Source organism: Pogonomyrmex barbatus, unplaced genomic scaffold (assembly GCF_055798465.1).
Source record: "Pogonomyrmex barbatus isolate J1 unplaced genomic scaffold, ASM5579846v1 scaffold11, whole genome shotgun sequence".
Lineage (NCBI taxonomy): Eukaryota > Metazoa > Arthropoda > Insecta > Hymenoptera > Formicidae > Pogonomyrmex > Pogonomyrmex barbatus.
The window spans coordinates 2,940,266-2,957,523 of record NW_028297107.1 but is presented as its reverse complement, the minus strand read 5'-3'; the positions used below and the strand labels follow the sequence as shown (position 1 = coordinate 2,957,523).

General features: G+C 43.0%; 1 protein-coding gene across 5 annotated transcripts in view; it reads left to right on the top strand.

Annotated features, from left to right (window-relative positions):
* wge (BAH domain and coiled-coil containing protein winged eye) overlaps positions 1-17,258 on the top strand; it is a 48,411-nt gene that overhangs the window by 26,316 nt on the left and 4,837 nt on the right. The window contains exons 4-19 of one of the 5 annotated variants that reach the window (XM_089071073.1): positions 842-850; positions 2,489-2,773; positions 3,840-4,256; positions 4,844-5,074; positions 6,842-7,009; positions 9,044-9,070; positions 9,557-9,811; positions 10,862-10,972; positions 11,065-11,286; positions 11,622-11,782; positions 12,352-12,993; positions 13,109-15,120; positions 15,231-15,537; positions 15,710-15,919; positions 16,033-16,359; positions 16,705-17,115. In XM_089071073.1, the coding sequence (XP_088927199.1) occupies positions 842-850; positions 2,489-2,773; positions 3,840-4,256; positions 4,844-5,074; positions 6,842-7,009; positions 9,044-9,070; positions 9,557-9,811; positions 10,862-10,972; positions 11,065-11,286; positions 11,622-11,782; positions 12,352-12,993; positions 13,109-15,120; positions 15,231-15,537; positions 15,710-15,919; positions 16,033-16,359; positions 16,705-17,115 (5,795 nt within the window). The remainder of the gene's footprint in view (positions 1-841; positions 851-2,488; positions 2,774-3,839; positions 4,257-4,843; positions 5,075-6,841; positions 7,010-9,043; positions 9,071-9,556; positions 9,812-10,861; positions 10,973-11,064; positions 11,287-11,621; positions 11,783-12,351; positions 12,994-13,108; positions 15,121-15,230; positions 15,538-15,709; positions 15,920-16,032; positions 16,360-16,704; positions 17,116-17,258) is intronic. The other 4 variants (XM_089071074.1, XM_089071077.1, XM_089071075.1 and 1 more) reach the window with 4 other exon arrangements.

Genomic DNA, 17,258 nt, shown 5'->3' with positions numbered 1-17,258 from the left:
TCCGAGCAGATAACGGACGCACACATATGTACATTTCTTTAATTATAACATATGTTATCTATAAGATTGCCGTAAATGGCCGGAGTGATCGCTCGTTGTGGAATCGCAAGCTGGGTTCGGAGCAATCGGAGGAACCGATTAAGAATCGCTTTTAACGTTAAGTCCTCGCGATTTTTCCAGTCATCCTCGCGAGCGGGACAAGTCGTCCTCGGATAATTGAAATTTCGCCGGCGAGATTCGATTTTCGACAAGACTCGGACAATGAAGAGGAATCGACCCTCCCTCCTTCGCGTTTTTTCCTCTCTCTCTCTCTCTCTCTCTCTCTCTCTCTCTCTCTCTCTTTCTCTCTTTCTCTCTCTCAAACCTGTCTACCACGGTGCCACGTTTTGGGTTACACCTCGAACAATGACGTTGTTAGGAACTAAGAAGGCGAGCCAAGGTCTACATGACGACTGGACACGCGGGAATTCTATTTGTGACGCGCGCGTTTTTCTTCAACTCCTCCGAATCCTTATTCTCCGAGCTCGCCGCTTTAATTGCATAATTGCTCCATTGTGAACCGGACGGGGAGACTCGCGGAATCCGTGAAAGGTCTCTTTCGAAGGCGTCTTTCGCGAATCATCAAAAAGCGCTATACAAGATGTTCGTTAATTAACAATAAACCGAGAGAGAGAGAGAGAGAGAGAGAGAGAGAAAGAGAGAGAGAGAGAGAGTGTACAGATTCTTCGATGAATCTCGATGAATCTCTTAATTTTTCACGGAGAAAATTCCATTTCTCCATCTTCCTGTTTCTAATTTCTAATCTTTTATGTTATTTTTTTATGCTTTCCCGATGCTGCAGAACGGACAAGTAAGTATAAATGAATAACTCGATGAAGTACACCTGAGAAGGGAAGAATCGGGGATATAGACGCAAATTTTTTTTGAATGTACTTTAAAAGAAAGACATTTTCTCGATATATTCACAAACGACAGCCAATCAACGGGATATTTTTCACACACATTAATTTGCATAGGCAGATACGTATCCGCATTTAGATAAAATCAATAGTCCTAGCAATGGCGCAGCGCGCCGCTGAGGATATATCATATTGCCGCTGATAGACGCGTTCCCTTCTGAAAATCACTCGTTTTCCTTGCGAAAAACAGGTCTCGAAAATATTAATCTCTCTATTCTGTTGTATTGCGCGCGTCTCCCTTTAGAAACTCTACCGTTAACTGATTATCGATAAAATATCCAATCGGTTAATTATCGGTGAAATATGGAATTTTAATTATTGGCGAAATATGGGACCGAAATGGTCCCTACGTGCTATTCACTCACATTTTGCCAATAATTAAAAGTAGTAAAATGTTCTCGTTACGTAAAATTATTGCGAAAATTTTTGTAATATAAATGTACAATTACTTATTACAATTATACAAAATAAAGAGAGAGAATTCTGTTGAAATTTATGTCATAATAAGAGAGCTTTTCTTGTTATAATTAAGGAACATAAATAAAAAATAGATTTTGTTGTTCTTTACCTATATAATACATATATAAATTTAATACTTATTTTTATTCTTAAATTATATATATATATATATATATATATATATATATATATATATATTATATATTATATATTATATATATATTATATATAATTATATATATATATATGTCTTCTATTTTGCTTTCATTAAATGTTTATTACTCATAAATATGTACGATAGATGAATATGCCAATGAATATGAATATCTGCAGTACAGAAATTATATTCTTAATAATTCTAAATAAACGCGAGAAATCGCATTTACACGGAAATAACAATTTTTTTCAAAGTTTTTTCAAAGTTTAAAAAATTGGCCAGAGAGAAATCCGAAAATAATTTCGTTGGGCCATCAAAATAATTTTGTAGGATGTTCAAATTGATAACTGAAAAATTGTTGCGATATCATCATCACGCTTAAGAGTAGCTTACATAATTATTTTAATGACTTAACAAAATTATTTTCTGGTCTGAATGTGGTCAAAGTTTTAGATACTTTATAGCAAAGCCATTTTTCCGTATAAAAATTTCTAAAATGATATACTCTTGATGATCACGAGTGAAACGTATACGCAACAATTCGCCATATATTCATAAGTCATATCGTCCAGTTTTCAGAGAAACGTACACGTATACTCGATCATTATCATTATTATACGTAATATTACAAACGAGGATCCGTAAGTTCGCTAAGCCTAAACGACCGTACTACGGATCCAGTCGTTCCTACGGGAAGGGAAGAGAGCGGCGTATTGCGCAACATCTCGCATGGGCGTCGTGCATGAAAAAGATAAATACGTTTCGGGGCTAACACGTCGCACGGGACGTGAAGACAGTCCGTTCGCGTACTGCGATACCGTTACGCGGTATTGCCTACTCGCGGCGGACGGAAAGCTTAGGTTTTGTCCGACGAGGGAAGGCCGGGTCGATTAATCGGCGGCGGATTCTCCAGTTTCAGAGAGCGTGTTTTCCGCGGCGGTCGGGGTTGGGGTGGGTGGCTACACCTGGGGCGCTCCCACGCCCCCGCCGGGATCACCCTACAGCCCCGTGCCCGTGACACAGCTGGAGCTGCTGGCGAAAAATTTGGCAAGCCTGGCGCCCGCAGCCGCCGCGGGTCAGCAGGCCCTGAGCCTGCAGGGTGTCGGCGTTAACGTGGCGGGTAGTCTGCATCACGCGCAGCACACGCAGCACACGCAGCACACGCTCAACCTCACCGGAATCCACCATCTGCATCACGGTAAGAGAGAGCCTGTCCGCGCCGCGTCCACGGTCGAAAACGGCCGTGGAGAATCTGAGAATCTGATCTCGGGAATATCTCGCGGAAGAATCTCAAATTGATACATATCTGTATGAAATTTGACGTTTTCCTCGAAAACGAGATTTTCCGAGAATGGCAACAACAATTTGTGAGTGAGACCACATCTGACCACAGCTTTAAACGCTGTTTTCCTCGCGACGCCGTCACGACGGGCAAAAAATTGAAGAGATCAAAATTCCAGATAATATTATTGGTTGCAACGCGTTAACAACCAGCATTAAGTCATCCTCATCTTTATTCTCATTCTCTCCTTAGTCCGCTTGATAAATGTCTACTTAAGGTTAATGATATACGGATAACTCGTTATCCGATCCAAATCGTCAGCCCTAGTTATTACCGCGAATTAAACGAAGAAGTGAAGTCGTGTCGAAGAGTTAAGTAACGGCAAGATAGATATTTCTGATTTTGACGAAGTGTTACATCAAGAAGCAAACGATTAAATTTTGTTACACAGATATTACGTCTCTTATATTAATCCAAATTTAACGAATCTAATAAACTGAATTCGATAAGCAAAGAAATCAAGTGGGTAAATTAGAATAGAATCTTACTTATCAAATTCGCGTAACTCTTCATCACGCGAATAGCAGTTTTGTCTATGCAGCGGACCAACACTCGTAGTATTTCTCGCGCGGAGAAAACCTCAGAGGAAAAGACTCGAAGAAATATGTAAACGTAAAATGTTTTTTTTTCCCCCTTATAATTCCCCGATTGCGTTCGCCGCTGCGTTCCGAGGTTATTTCCGCGGGAATCATCTCACATTATTCTACGTTATTGGCGCAACGTCAATCATGAAATGAAAATAGCGCGGGTCGTTACGTTCGGCTCCCTCGTCCACCATTTTTTTTCTCTACGACATCCGCAACACGTGTGATTCGTGAAAATTATCTTCGCGTCTACGTCGCGCGTGGTAATTACTCGGATCGAGCGTAATCGTCGGTGGCGAATACGTTAACGTGATTTTTCTTGTGCTTTTTCGCAAAAGGTGGCCTCCATCAGAATACGTTCCCGCCTCAGCTGTCTCTGGTAACCGGCAGCGCGCCAACGCTGACCATCAACAACTTCTCGTCACCGAACTCGACCAGCATCGCGCCGACGACGGGCGTCCTCCTGCAGGAGTATCAGCAACCGATAGGCGCAACCGCGGCCGCGACAGGATGTACCGTCACCGTGAACGGTTCGTCCTGTCTGACCAACACCAGCAGCAGCGCGAGCAGCGGCATGATGGTGCACGGTGGCAGCGGCGGCGGCGGCGGTGGCAATCAGGCGATCGCCAGCCAGACCGCCGTTCAGGCCACCACCGCGACGAAGAAACGGGAGGCTTTCCTTTCCAGTCAAGGCCAACCGGTGAAGCTGGAGAACAAATCGACCAGGACGTCGTGCCTCTGCAGGAACGGCAACGGTACGACGTCCGTTCTCCCTCGGACTTTCCCGTGCATTCAATGAATCGCGTACGACACGCGCGCACACGCGCACACACCCCACACATACACACACACACACACACACACACACAATGCGAACGATCGCATCGAGCTTTGAAATTGGGGCTGACGCTTTGGACCGGGCAATAAGCTAGCCGACTATCCACCATTCGAGATACGCGGATGACGTTCGGTTATCATTAGCTTCATTCAAATTACATGGCGACGAATCATGATCTCATTTTCAGTCATTCGCGTTTTCAAAAGTTTGTACTTGAAATCTTTGGACGACTACAGAGACGAACTCTGAGCAAGCTCAAATCTCAAACACCGTGGTTTCCTGAAAACTCAACTTTGTATTTTTCATAATTCGTGAATTAGGATCCCGGGACACTTTTATTTACGCTCTCGCGTAAGAAGTTTGATAGAAGTTTGACGAAACGAGAACCGAAATGTTAAATTTTCGAAATTACAGACGCATCTTGATAACAGATCGAACAAGGGCAGATCATTTTACGCGGATTTGTACGCGTAGACGATGCGATCGGGAATTGATTGATTGCAGGAAAGACAAAGGTGGTGCACTCGGACGTGGGATGCAGCAGGACGCTACCTGTCGTCTCGTCCTGGAACGGACAGGACAGCAACGCTGGCGCTAACAATAGCGGTGCCAGCCTGGCCGTAAAAAGGGAACCTCTGGCTTCGGTGCCCTGTCAAGTTGCAGAAGTTTCCACGTCCCTTCACGCCACCGCCACCGCTGTCAAAATCGAACCCGTTCCGCCGAAGCCCGAGAACGGTAAGCCGACCGCCGGACTCGCAAAAATCTCAGGCTTAAGAAAATACGCCACGACCGCTATAATTATATTCGCATTATGCACACTCGGTTACGTTACGTCAACGGCCATATAGAGAATCGCCATTTGTCGGGTACGTAGGCGACGCGACGCGACACCGATCTTGTTTAAGATATAAAAATGATGATTTTTTTTTTTTCCCAAGATATCTTTACCTCTCAATAAGCGAGGAATTGTCATTCGCGACGATTGCGACACAAGGTTCTCTCTCTCTTTCTCTCTCTCTCTCTCTCTCTCTCTGCAAGATAAAAGATAATATCTTCCGAAAAAACGACGAGAGCGCATTTTCTAACCGCACCGGAGAATCGTCACGCCGTTCGCTTAATATGAAGGCGGTGCGACGCCTTTTTTTGATAAGCGGATAGATACGGGACGGGAAAGGCAGGCGGGAGGGAAGAAACGTGCATAACCGTGCGATAGAGAGCACGAGAGCGAGAGAGAGAATGAAAGGGGGGGAGGGGAGACAAAGAGAGAAGGACCGACGATGTTAGGCGAGATCGTGCGAGACGAGAGACCAACCAGTCGGTCGGCTGGCTTACAAGGGAGAGGAGAAGAGCGAAGAGGAGGCGAAGAGAGAGAGAGAGAGAGAGAGAGAGAGAGAGAGAGAGACGATGAGAAAGAGAGTGAGGGGGAGGGGAGGGAGAGAGAGGGAAAGAAAGAGAGCGGCGGGCAGACAGTCTCGTTAAAGTAGGAGGTGCGTGGCACGCATGGCGACGCAAACACAAGGCGTGGTTCGAAAGAGTCTCGACCCTCTCTCCAGTCGGTCCTGACACATCCGCACTCTCCCTGGTACACACCGCACGGTCCTCGTGCGGTGCCGGTGCGTGATGCCCACACGTGTTACGTCATGCGAGCATAACGCGTGTCGCCGAAGGTGCGGAGAAAAGAGACGAACGGCGGAGGAGGCGAGAAAGGAAGGAGGACCAAGCGCGAGGGGGAGGGGGTGGGAGGGGGAGGGGGAGGGGGGAGGGAGGAGGGGGGAGGAGAGGGCGCGGGGAACGGGAAGATCGAGATGGTGATTTAAATGAATGCACTTCCGAGTGAGTCGCGTTTCCGATGAAAACACGTCGGGCCGAGGATAATATCGGCGAGGAGGCGCGGATGGATAAATGAAGGCGAGATGATTTAAATGAATAGGCCTCGTTGACGAGACTCGCGTAAATCACGACGTCCCGGTAAAATTGCAGTACATCGAGAAGAATCTTCGACAGAACGAGAGATCGATATATCACCGAGGGAAAATGGACGAGATCTAGGGAGCTGATTTGGGCAAATACGTTTCACACTCGTAAAATCCATAGAAACTCCCCGTGTCGAACAACGCGTTTTCCTATCTAATCAAAGATCTAATCGAAAACAGTTTTCACTTTAATTACTAGCGACTTAGACAAAAGCGCGAGCGCTTGTTAAATCGCAGTAATCGAAATATATTTTTATGCACTCACGGCAACGAACTCGTCGAGATATCGGGTTTCTTAATCGAATCCCTTATCTCTCGAACAAAAACCTAGAATTTCGAGTACAAGTTCGACGACAGATTGATTATTCATTAATGGTCTCTCTCTCTCTCTCGAGAACCGCCTCCGTCCGTACCTCAACGTAATGTAATCTCAAGTTCCGCAAGTTCCATCGAGTTTACGATCGAGACGACTGCGGCATCGCCAGTTTCTCCTGTTGCGATTCACGCGCGATTTCCTTAATCGTTTCAGGGATAGCCGTCTCTAATGCTGGAGCCAATCAAATACCAATTGGCATTGCTGTGGGGAGGCAGCGACCGCAGCATCAGGAGACTTCGACATCTATACGCAATTTGTCCTTAAGTCATCACACGTCGCATCACGCGACGAGCTATCATCATTTTCAACCGGACAGTCTGGGTAAGTTCTTCTCACGCAGATATCACGGGTTACGAAACTCTATTCCCGGACGAGATAACAAATAAGCTCGCGAGCGTTAACATTAGTATTCTCGTAAACGTAAAATTTAATAATGCGCGACACTTAATAATGCGAATATGATACATCGTTCTTAGAACCTATATATGTAAGAATTATAGTTTTCACAAAAGAGCATGAAGGAATGAAAAGTGCAAATGAGAGAAATATGTGGGAAGAATGGTCTTGTTAAAATATCTAAAAATTTTGCCAGATGTGAAAATAATTTCGTTGGTCGTCAAAATGATCATGTAAAATTCAATTGATTACATAATTAAAGGTTTCAATTTGATTGCTGAAACATTAAAAAGTTTTGTAATACTATCATCATGTTTAAGTGTTCTACATAATTATTTTGATAGCTCGACTAAACTTATTTTCAGATCTGTATCTGGCCAAATTTCTAGATACTTTAGCAAAATCATTCATTCCATGTATAATATTATAGTTTCTTAAAAAAAAATATCGATTTTTTTTAGTATTACTAATTAATAAAAACATAGCGCTGAAATATAAAATTAGCGAGGTACAGGCTACATTTCAATAGCATGATCGTCGCTTTTTATACACTTAAAAAAAATATTTCGCTAGTCCAACTAGAATTCTAAATGTTATAATTAAAATATATTGGTTTTCGTATCTGCTAGAAAATTTTCTAGAGTATGTAAAATTTATAGCAACATCTAACAATATATGCAAGAAAATTTAAATTTTATAATCAAATCACAGAAAATTTAAATTTTATAATCAAATCACTTTCATAAAAAATGTAAATGGCTATTATTTGATTGGACGTCACAGAGAGGTTTTCTTGTTAAATTTGACAAATTGTTTAAATTCTCTGTCGCCTATATTGATTAGATACAAGACACATGCGATATCACAACTATGTGTTAGTCATTTATCCATTTAATTAATGTTTCGTATTTAATTTCCGCTATGACTGCAAAATCATCATTTTTTTTTATGTAGGAAAATATCAAGTATCTATATATAGGAATATTGTGTCACTAAATATTAGCGTTGGATTTGGGTAAACCTGCACATATATTTTTGGTTCAATTAAAAAATACCTCTCTTGAATAAGTAATATATGCAGTGTCCAATATGCAATATATTCAATCGTAGCGCAATCGTTCAAATTGCAGCCTTAAAACAAATATTAAAGATAATTCGCTTAGTTTTTCTGACATATATCGAAAATTGATTTGCAAAAAAATTTAATATTTATTTGCGTATGCTTTCTTTATTCACCATTTTTCTATAATTGCCGCTTTCAATATCAACGTCAAGGAGCGAATGATTTGCCTGTCGCATTGTCTTGTATCTTGAACATAATTTATTGCGTAAAGATATCGCCGCTATTACCGCAGCCTGTGGCTATTATTTTTATGACGATATTTCTTCGAAAATGACGCCACTGATAGAGGAGAATGTATAGTTTCGCGTAAACTTCGGACTTTTAATCGGTAATCTCTCGCTAACTTTAATTCAATCTCTTAATATGAAGTTATCAAATATACAAATTATACAAGTATACAAATTAAATATTTTTCTATAGATATTTTCTTTGACATAAGATATTTCCTTTTTCTTTCTCTATCGATACTATTTTTAAAAATGCTCGCGTTTTATTGTATTATTTATTTATAATTTATCTTAAAGTCTGTATACGGAAAGAACAATTTGCTGAGGTATCTAAAATTTTGGCTAGCTATAAATAAAAATAATTTTGATGAATCGTGAAAATAATTATGTGTAACGTTCAAACTGGTTGTTAGAATATAAAAAAAAATTTGCAGTATAATCATCATGTTGAAGCGTCCTTCATAATTATTTGACAGTTCAATTTAAAATTAGTTTTAAATTTTTTAATTATTTTCAAATCTATATGTGGCCAGATTTTTAGATACTTCACCGTTCTTTTCTTGTATATAAATCTCACGATTTTTAATCTGTTTTATAACACGAAAAAAGGAGTACAACGCAATAAGGCAGAATACGGTACGTATCCAATCGATGTTCATCGAGTTTCGAACATTCCAAACTAAACGGCTCGTCTACATTTAATTTCTCTACACGGAAAGAATGGTTTTGTTGAAGCTAAAAATTTCGCCAGATACAGATTGAAGATAACTTTGTTAGACTATCAAAATTACAACGTAGGATGTTTAAACGTAACACTACAAAAATTTTTTATATTCCAGAAAATTTGAATATTCTGCATAATTACTTGAAAAAAAATTACTTTTAGATCTGTATCCAATCAAATCTTTGGATACTTCGGCAAAACTATTTTTTCTGAATAATCATTAGTCCTCATTTATTGTCATCTGGTACAAAGAGAAAAAAGGAGAGAGAGGGAGGGGGGAAGGTGTTGTTCACAGCTTCTAAAAATTCAGCTTCTCGTTGTCAAGAGCTCTTTCCCCTCGACATCTGCCGATCTTGATGGTGGATGAACCTTGATGAACAAGCTTGGGTCCGTTGTAGGTTCCAGTACGGCCATGGCGGTAGGCGGCACTACCCTGGTGCACTGCGGAGGGCCTGGAGGGGAGGATCGTGCGGCCCACCTCGCTGCCATTCCCCCCGGGGCACTCGCGCCCTCGCTGAGCCTGAATTCCAGTCTGAATTCCAGCCTGAATTCCACCCTGGGCAGCATCGGCAGTGCACCGGCGGCCGCGGCCGATACGGCCGCCGCTGCTTGGCCGCCCACACTGTGGCAGTATCCGGCTACGGCGGCCGCAGGTGGGTAATCCATAGGATCGAGCATCGTTATAAGAATACTAGAGAGCGATATGCGAAACTACCCCCAATCCGGATCGGATCGAGTCGAGAGGGAAAACAAAATCTCTGGCGTATGGATGCTCGATGGACGCTCGATATCCGGGGCATCGAAGTACTCAGATATTAATAAATTTAAAGAAGTACCCAGATATTACAAAATTTGACGTGAGATAAAAAAAAACTGCTTGAAAATTCGGACGTTCCCTACTTTCGATCGTAGCGTAGTCCGCGTTAACGAAATTCTGTTGGCAATAATTGAATCGTCTATCTGTTTTATACTCCACTATACTTGATTATTCGCCAAAGTTACGTTTAATGAAAAAGCAACGCGCGCTCCTGAGAACGCACATCCCGTATGCGGGATATTTGTCCCCCCGTAAACGCAATTCGCGCAATAATGTCCATTTTTGTCGACGTAAATGGATCGTATCAATGAACAAAGGTTCGAATTAATTAACATCTCGCGATGTATGTATATCATATGCACATCTATTGGCGCGAGGGATTAACCGGGCCACTAACGAGCGACCCTACACAATTTTGGATCGAATTCACCCCTCGCTCCCGCTGACCTCCCCGGCCCCGCTGACCGAGTGACATTTATCCAAATAACGCTGAACTACATCCCTGGTTTACAAGCTCGCGCGCGTATTTTCGCGCCGTGTAAATCATTCACGCATACCCGTTTAATTTAATTCGTCGCTCGATGGATGGTTCGAAGAGACAAAAATTTCGCATGTAAGCGTACAAGTTTCGCGAGCGAACCTCCGATTGATACTTAATTAATGATATTAATAATTTTCCTTTTATCTCGAGTCCAATTGCGATAAGGACGATTGTTATGCAACACGCGAATATTTAAAGGACCCTTAACTCTTAATATTTTTACGTCGTTATTATTTAACCAAATGCAAAATCTAAAGTAAAATAATTAAAAACACGTACACGAAGTAATCAAAATTGAAAATATGCGATTTCACGAAGGGTGAGAAATTGATGTGGCTTTTACAGCGATGCCGACGGAGCCGGTCGGCTTCCCGCAGATGGGTTCTGGGCTGCAAGGTGGATTACAGTTAGTCCGCGATCCAACGACCGGGCATATTCTCCTTATTCACGCCGCGGGTAAAGCAACATTTCGTAAATGCGATTCTAAAACGTATCCCTATATAATGCCCGCGCGGCGGAGATGAATTTTACTCTCCTTCTCCCGACAGAACAAATGCAGCAGGCTCTGGTATGGCCGAATTACCCGAACCACAGCGGTAACGTTGCACCGCCGCCGCTCCTCCTGCCGCCACCTCCATCCTCGATACAGCTTCTGAGTGATATCGGCGGCGCGCGATTAGTGCTGACTGAGAACAAAAGAAAACAACAAAGCGCGCTGCCGATAGTAAAGATCGAGACGGAATGCAGCAACAGTCCAACCGCTATAATCAGTACGTAATATTACTTTTTTTTTTTTTTTTTTTTTAAATTAGAAAGGAAAAGAATTAGAGGTAAAAATACTTTTTTTTTAATAAATATAACGTAGTGATAAAAAAAAAAATAGCTTAAAAAAATTTGCTTTAGTATCATTTTTCTCGAAACTCGTTGTTTCTATTCTTCAATGATAATAATTCGTGGCAAAGCAGTGACGCGAGCTACGAGGTAATTTTAATTCTTCCAAATTTCCGGAGAAAATGATCAAATCGAACGTGTAGCGAGTCATTCAATTGTATTTCACACGTTGCGTAATGTCGCGTTGAGACGATCCCACGATCTTCTTCCGCAGCGTCCACCGAGTCGTCGAAGACCGCCCTGCAGACGATGACGTCCATGACGGGTGCTCTGGTACCGGACGCAGCCCTGGTCACCACCCTGCATTATTACCCTCAGGCGCCGGCGCTCGTGCAAATCAGCCAGGCCGAGCCTACCACGCACTGCAGGTCGCAGGTGGGTAACATCACCTTTCACCAGGTTTAAACGGCGTACGCGGCCAGGCCGAAGCGCGGTATGCGACGCGAATTATTGCGCGACCAGCCGGCCGGCCGGTCGGCCGGCGCAATATCTATGCAGATAGCGATGCAAATCGGGTTTGCCCATGATTAATACAATGTGCCACAACGTTTCCACATTATGCGAATGGCTGGACCGCGCCCGGAGTTTGACGTAATTACCGCTGCACTCGCCCGCACCCGTCTCCCCTCTCTCCCGTTCTCGCCCGAAGGTCCGTCTTTCTCTTTTAGTTTTCCTCGTGTGAAACAAATCTAACGGTATTTATCCACGATATCTCCGGGGAATAGTAACTAAATCTCGGGCTTAAAAAAAAAAAAAAAAGTTAGAGAGCGCCGTCGTACAAGAGTGCGAGATGGAAAAAGGATCTTGACGCTTTTTTATCGTTTGTAATATTTTCGCGTACGTTTGCGAAATAAATTAGAGAGCATTGATGTCGAGAGAAGAAAGAGGGAGGGGAGGGGGAGGGAGAAATCTTTAAAAATTCTTCAAATGCAATTTTCGTGAAGGCCACGTCACCGGTTTCGTGTCTGACGCCACCCCCGGAAATATCGGCGACGATTCATGCGATCGAGCCATCGTCCTTCGGGGTTCAGGATGCCTCGAATCAAACCGACGCGCCCGAGGACGCCGAGGAGCAAAAGCAGGAGGCTCTCGTGAAACAGGAGCAGAACCTGAGTCCCTGTCAGGTCACGTCTCAGACGGGGACGAATCTAGCCGCCGCGAATTTCGAGATCGTGCCGTCGCCGACGGAGAGAATCTGCAACGTCGTCAGAATCACGACGACCACGACCACGGTGAATCCGACCGTGTGCGGCATCGTAACCAAAGTAGACAAGGCGGAGAACACGATTATCAACATGGCTGATTGCGCCAAGTACTCGACGAAAGACGGGAGGAGCCTCGCGAGGGTGACCGAGCACGACGCCCGTGTCGACGAGGAAGTTTGCAAGGACGACAAGCCAACGTCTATCTGTAACAGGGGCGGCAGGATCGGCGCTAGAATCATCGAGATCACCGAAGAGAACTGTGATAGCTTCCACGAGAATCTGGAATTTTTCGCGAGGAGAAGAGACGTAGATCAGCGCGATCGAGATGATTATTCCAAGGATGAGGAGAACGTGCAAGAGCCCAACATTCATGAAAAAGAGGTAAGCTTTAAAGTTGCGCATAACGCGAATTTTGTGTAATGCGTTTTATTTCTGGATATTTATTCTGGATCTTCGGTCTGTATAAAATAATATCTAATATTGTCTTACTTTTCAGATCGATTCGAAGATCACCGACGCCTCGGAGAACGTCGAAGTTCACCAAACGTGTCTCAAAATACCGGAACCACCAAGAGACGTCAAAGAAACGAAGTCAGACGTAGCCGACTCGACGGAATCGCTGAAGGTCAATTGCGAGAGCTGCGACAAGAACCGGAATACCAAGAACGGCGAAACCCGGCCTCAGATCACGGTTAAGTCTTTCGACATGCCCAACATTGATTGCGACGATCAAGACGTGCAACAAGTGGCCATCAAGCAAGAGACTGAGGACAATTGCTACGAAGTGTGTTACGAATCGTCCCAGTGTGAGCCGACGTCCACCAGCGAGCGATCCAGATCCAGCTGCGAGAAATCGTCGCAGGAAGCGACGAAGAGACACTCGGTGGAAAAGGCCCACCATCCGGGCATCGAGAACGTGGTGGAGAAGCTGAAGAAGAATGCGGCGGCTCTGCAAGAAGCCGCGTTACCTCCAAAGATCGAGGAAGTGAAAAAGTCGAACGTGGAGATCGTCAAGCCGCGAAGACACTCCGAGACGATACCGAAGAAGCTGCATCTCCTGAGATCTTGCCAAAACTCTCTGGAGAGTGGCATAGTTGACACCGAGGTCTCCTCCTCGCAAACTGCAATGTCGGAGCAACATGTTAAAGACCAATCGGAACGATATTCACCTCAGAACAGGCATCCGAGCGGCGACATGTCCGCAGGCAAGTGCCTGCTTGGCGAAAATAACAACGATAGTAGGAGTAACAACAATAATATCAGAACTTTCGAAGATAAGAAACTGCTCGCGAAAAATGAGAAGAATGTTTACGATATTACCGCCTACGTCAAGCCCAAGACTGTCTGGCGCTGCGAAGTGCAGCCACTCGGGAAGTCTAATGCGATTCGTAAATCCGATCAGGTTGAGGACGCGTCTTCGGAGACAAAATCTAAGATACAGAGGCAAAAGCCAGCTATCGACGTGAGCGGTCTCGAGTTGCTATCGAACAGCATCGAACAGTTGGAGCAACGAGTCGGCCAGCCGGAACATTCACAATTGGACGCGGATCCCGAAAAGTCATCTGTGAGAAACAAACTGATAAGACAGCAGAGTGAGAATAATAATAATAACGTCGGCAGTTCCCTCGGCTTGCTCTGCGCGCTGGCCGAACAGATCATGGAGGTGGATGACAAGATCCCTCGGAAATTAAACCTCGAAAGTTCGGAGGAAATCTCGCATGCCGGTAGATTACTGTTGAATCTGGGCAGAAGCAGCTCTCTCGAGAAAAATGAAAATAAGAGGAAATATGTTGAGACCGATGATCACCGTTCCAAACGATTTAAGCACGATGATCACGAAGAGGAGATGAAGAATGCGTCGCTGAATTATCATGAAAAAGATATTCAAAGACAAACGATGGAAATTGATGAGAGAAAACAAAAAGATACTTTCTCGAAATCGAGAGAGAGTGTTAAGAGTATCGATTTCGAGGTAGAAGACAATAAGATCATTGATGAGAAAGCCGTCGGTTCGGAAGGACAATTTCTCAGAAGCGATAAAAATAGTTACTCCAACGCAAAGCTTGTTAAAGACCTCCAAGTTTCCTCGGACGAGGCATTTAATGATATACAAAGTGCCGATACTATTGCGAAAGAAGATAATCTGTCGGACTCGGAGAGCGAAATTTTCGAATCGAAAATCCTGTCCGAACGGTTGACGAGCTGCGAAATTAAAGATAACAAACGTAAATTATCCGTCGAAGAGAGAGACACGAAAGACGTCCACGACTACAAAAACGCACGGACCAAGTTGGAAGTGAAGAAGTTCATAGCCAGGAAAGGAAATCGCGATAATGATGACGACTGGCCGTGTATGAACGCCACGGAACTCGACATGAGAGCCAGGATGGCCTATCTTCAGAAACAATACAAAGAGAAGCGGAAGGAGCTTTCCAAGCTGAATTTTCCCAAGAAGGATGACAAGAAGAGCTCTGGTAGGCCACGGAAGAAGAGTCATTCTTCTATTAGGTAAGTATAAATCGAAGCGATAAATTAAATTACAGAGAATTCGATATTTTTAAAACGTGGCGAATTTGCTAAGTTTATTCGAATAATTCAACTATTAATGAACGTTTCAGTTCCGATCACGGGACGCTGTCATCACCACCTTCATTGGATCTTATGAATTCTCCGTCGCGAAAATCACCCACGAGATCGATGGAATCGCCAGAACCTAGCGCGCACTCGCCGTTAGCTTCAGCTGTTCTAGCAATGCCGAGGTGCAACGTGAATCTCGTAAAGCTCGGAGAACCCAGGAGTCATATAAAGCTTTTGGACAGCATACCCAGTATCCCGATATCAGTGCCGCCGGTGACGTCACCGATCCCAGTGTTACCTGGTTCCAGCAAAGCAACAACAGAAGACGATGAGAAAAGCACGGGAACGGTACATAAATTAATTAATATCAATTTTCTTCTATGTAGCTTTATATATTTCTTTAATCTATTTGTTTTCTTTTTTTAAATCGTATTATCTAACTTATAAAAAGAATGATAATCTAGAAATTTTTAAATAAATGTGATTCTCCATTTATTAATCTTTACTTTCGATTTTTCAGCTGGGCTACGATACGTCATCGCCAGCACCGACTGTCGCAAGTTCGACTTCCGCCTCCAAGAAGAGGAAAGTAGGACGACCACGAAAATTCACGTGCACCTCGGGCAGTGCCAGACATCTGACGGAGACAATCGTCGCTAAGAAACCTAAGAACAAGAGTTCTCTGGTGGGATACGTGCTATCCTCAAAGAACAGACATTTGCAAACGAAAGTAAGTTGCTAAGATTTATTTCTTTTAAATTTCTAAATGTTTACCATATATCATTAATTATAATACAACCGCCGATATGTACAATCGCCACTGCAATAAGTATAACTTTTCAGCAATGTATAAATAACAAAACCGACTATACCCCGTTGCCATTTAAATCTGGAGTCTCCTCTCCAAAGCCACAAACTAAGATACAAAAAGTTACAAAAGCGAAAGCAGAGGCATCAAAGCAGACTTCGCTGCACAATAAGAAGGTCATCAGTTCGATCATTGCTAAAAAAGCAAAGCTAAGTCAAGAAGTGAAATTTGTGAAATATAGCGGTAAAATAAAACCGAAACTTAAAGCGGAGGTGATGGTAAAAAATTGGGAGGACGACGAAAATGACACGGTGCAAACTGAAAATGTTTCCAAAGAACCCGCAGTTCAAAAATCAGTCGAGGTAATAAATTCCTATACTTTTTCGCCAATTTTCATATTTAATTTCACAAAAATAAATAATAAAAAGATTTATCAAGAATTTTCTACAAAATTATAAGTTTCTAACTAAGTCCGCATTTTTTTTATAAAAATAGGTAATTCTAAAAAAATTAAAATAGAAATCTCATAATTATTTTATTATTCAATGTAAATATTAAATAAAATAAATAGCAATTAATAAACATAAGTTACATATGCAATTTTTGTTTACACCGAAATTGCCGTTTTATAGATAAAATTGAAAAAAAGTTAGTACGAAATAAGGAATAAGAAATATAATAATCCTTCATGAAATTTGATCAATCAGGAGGCACCGATAGAATCTGCAGAACAGATAGAGCCAGAGAAGGAGCCAGAGAAGGAATTAGAGAAAGAGCCAGAAAAATCGCGACATGAAAAGTCGAAGAAGAAGAAACGAAAGTCCAGTTCATCGCAATCGCCAAATCGCGATAAGAAGGAATCTAAACGGCGCAAGTCCTTGGAATGCAAGCAATGCGCCAAGGCAGCGAAGATTACCGAGAACATCGTTAACCGATGCAAGTTGACATCTGATCATCTGGATATCGACCAATTACGAGTGCTCATGGCGATGGGTGGCCTCTTCTACGCAGGCAAACTGAGCGCTGTGCAACCACCTGACGTTTATGCTATCACACTAGACGGTGAACGTGGAAACAAACCGCACATTCACTCCAGAGAGGAGATTCTCAAAGATGCGGTAACAAACTAAGACTCGATTAGACATTCCGATTCTGCGAACAAGTACAAATCACTTCGCTTTAACCCGTTGCCTTTATAATTTATATTACTACAGAGTATATGTTAAACGAGACAAGCTCAAGAGATGGATTGCAATCTAAA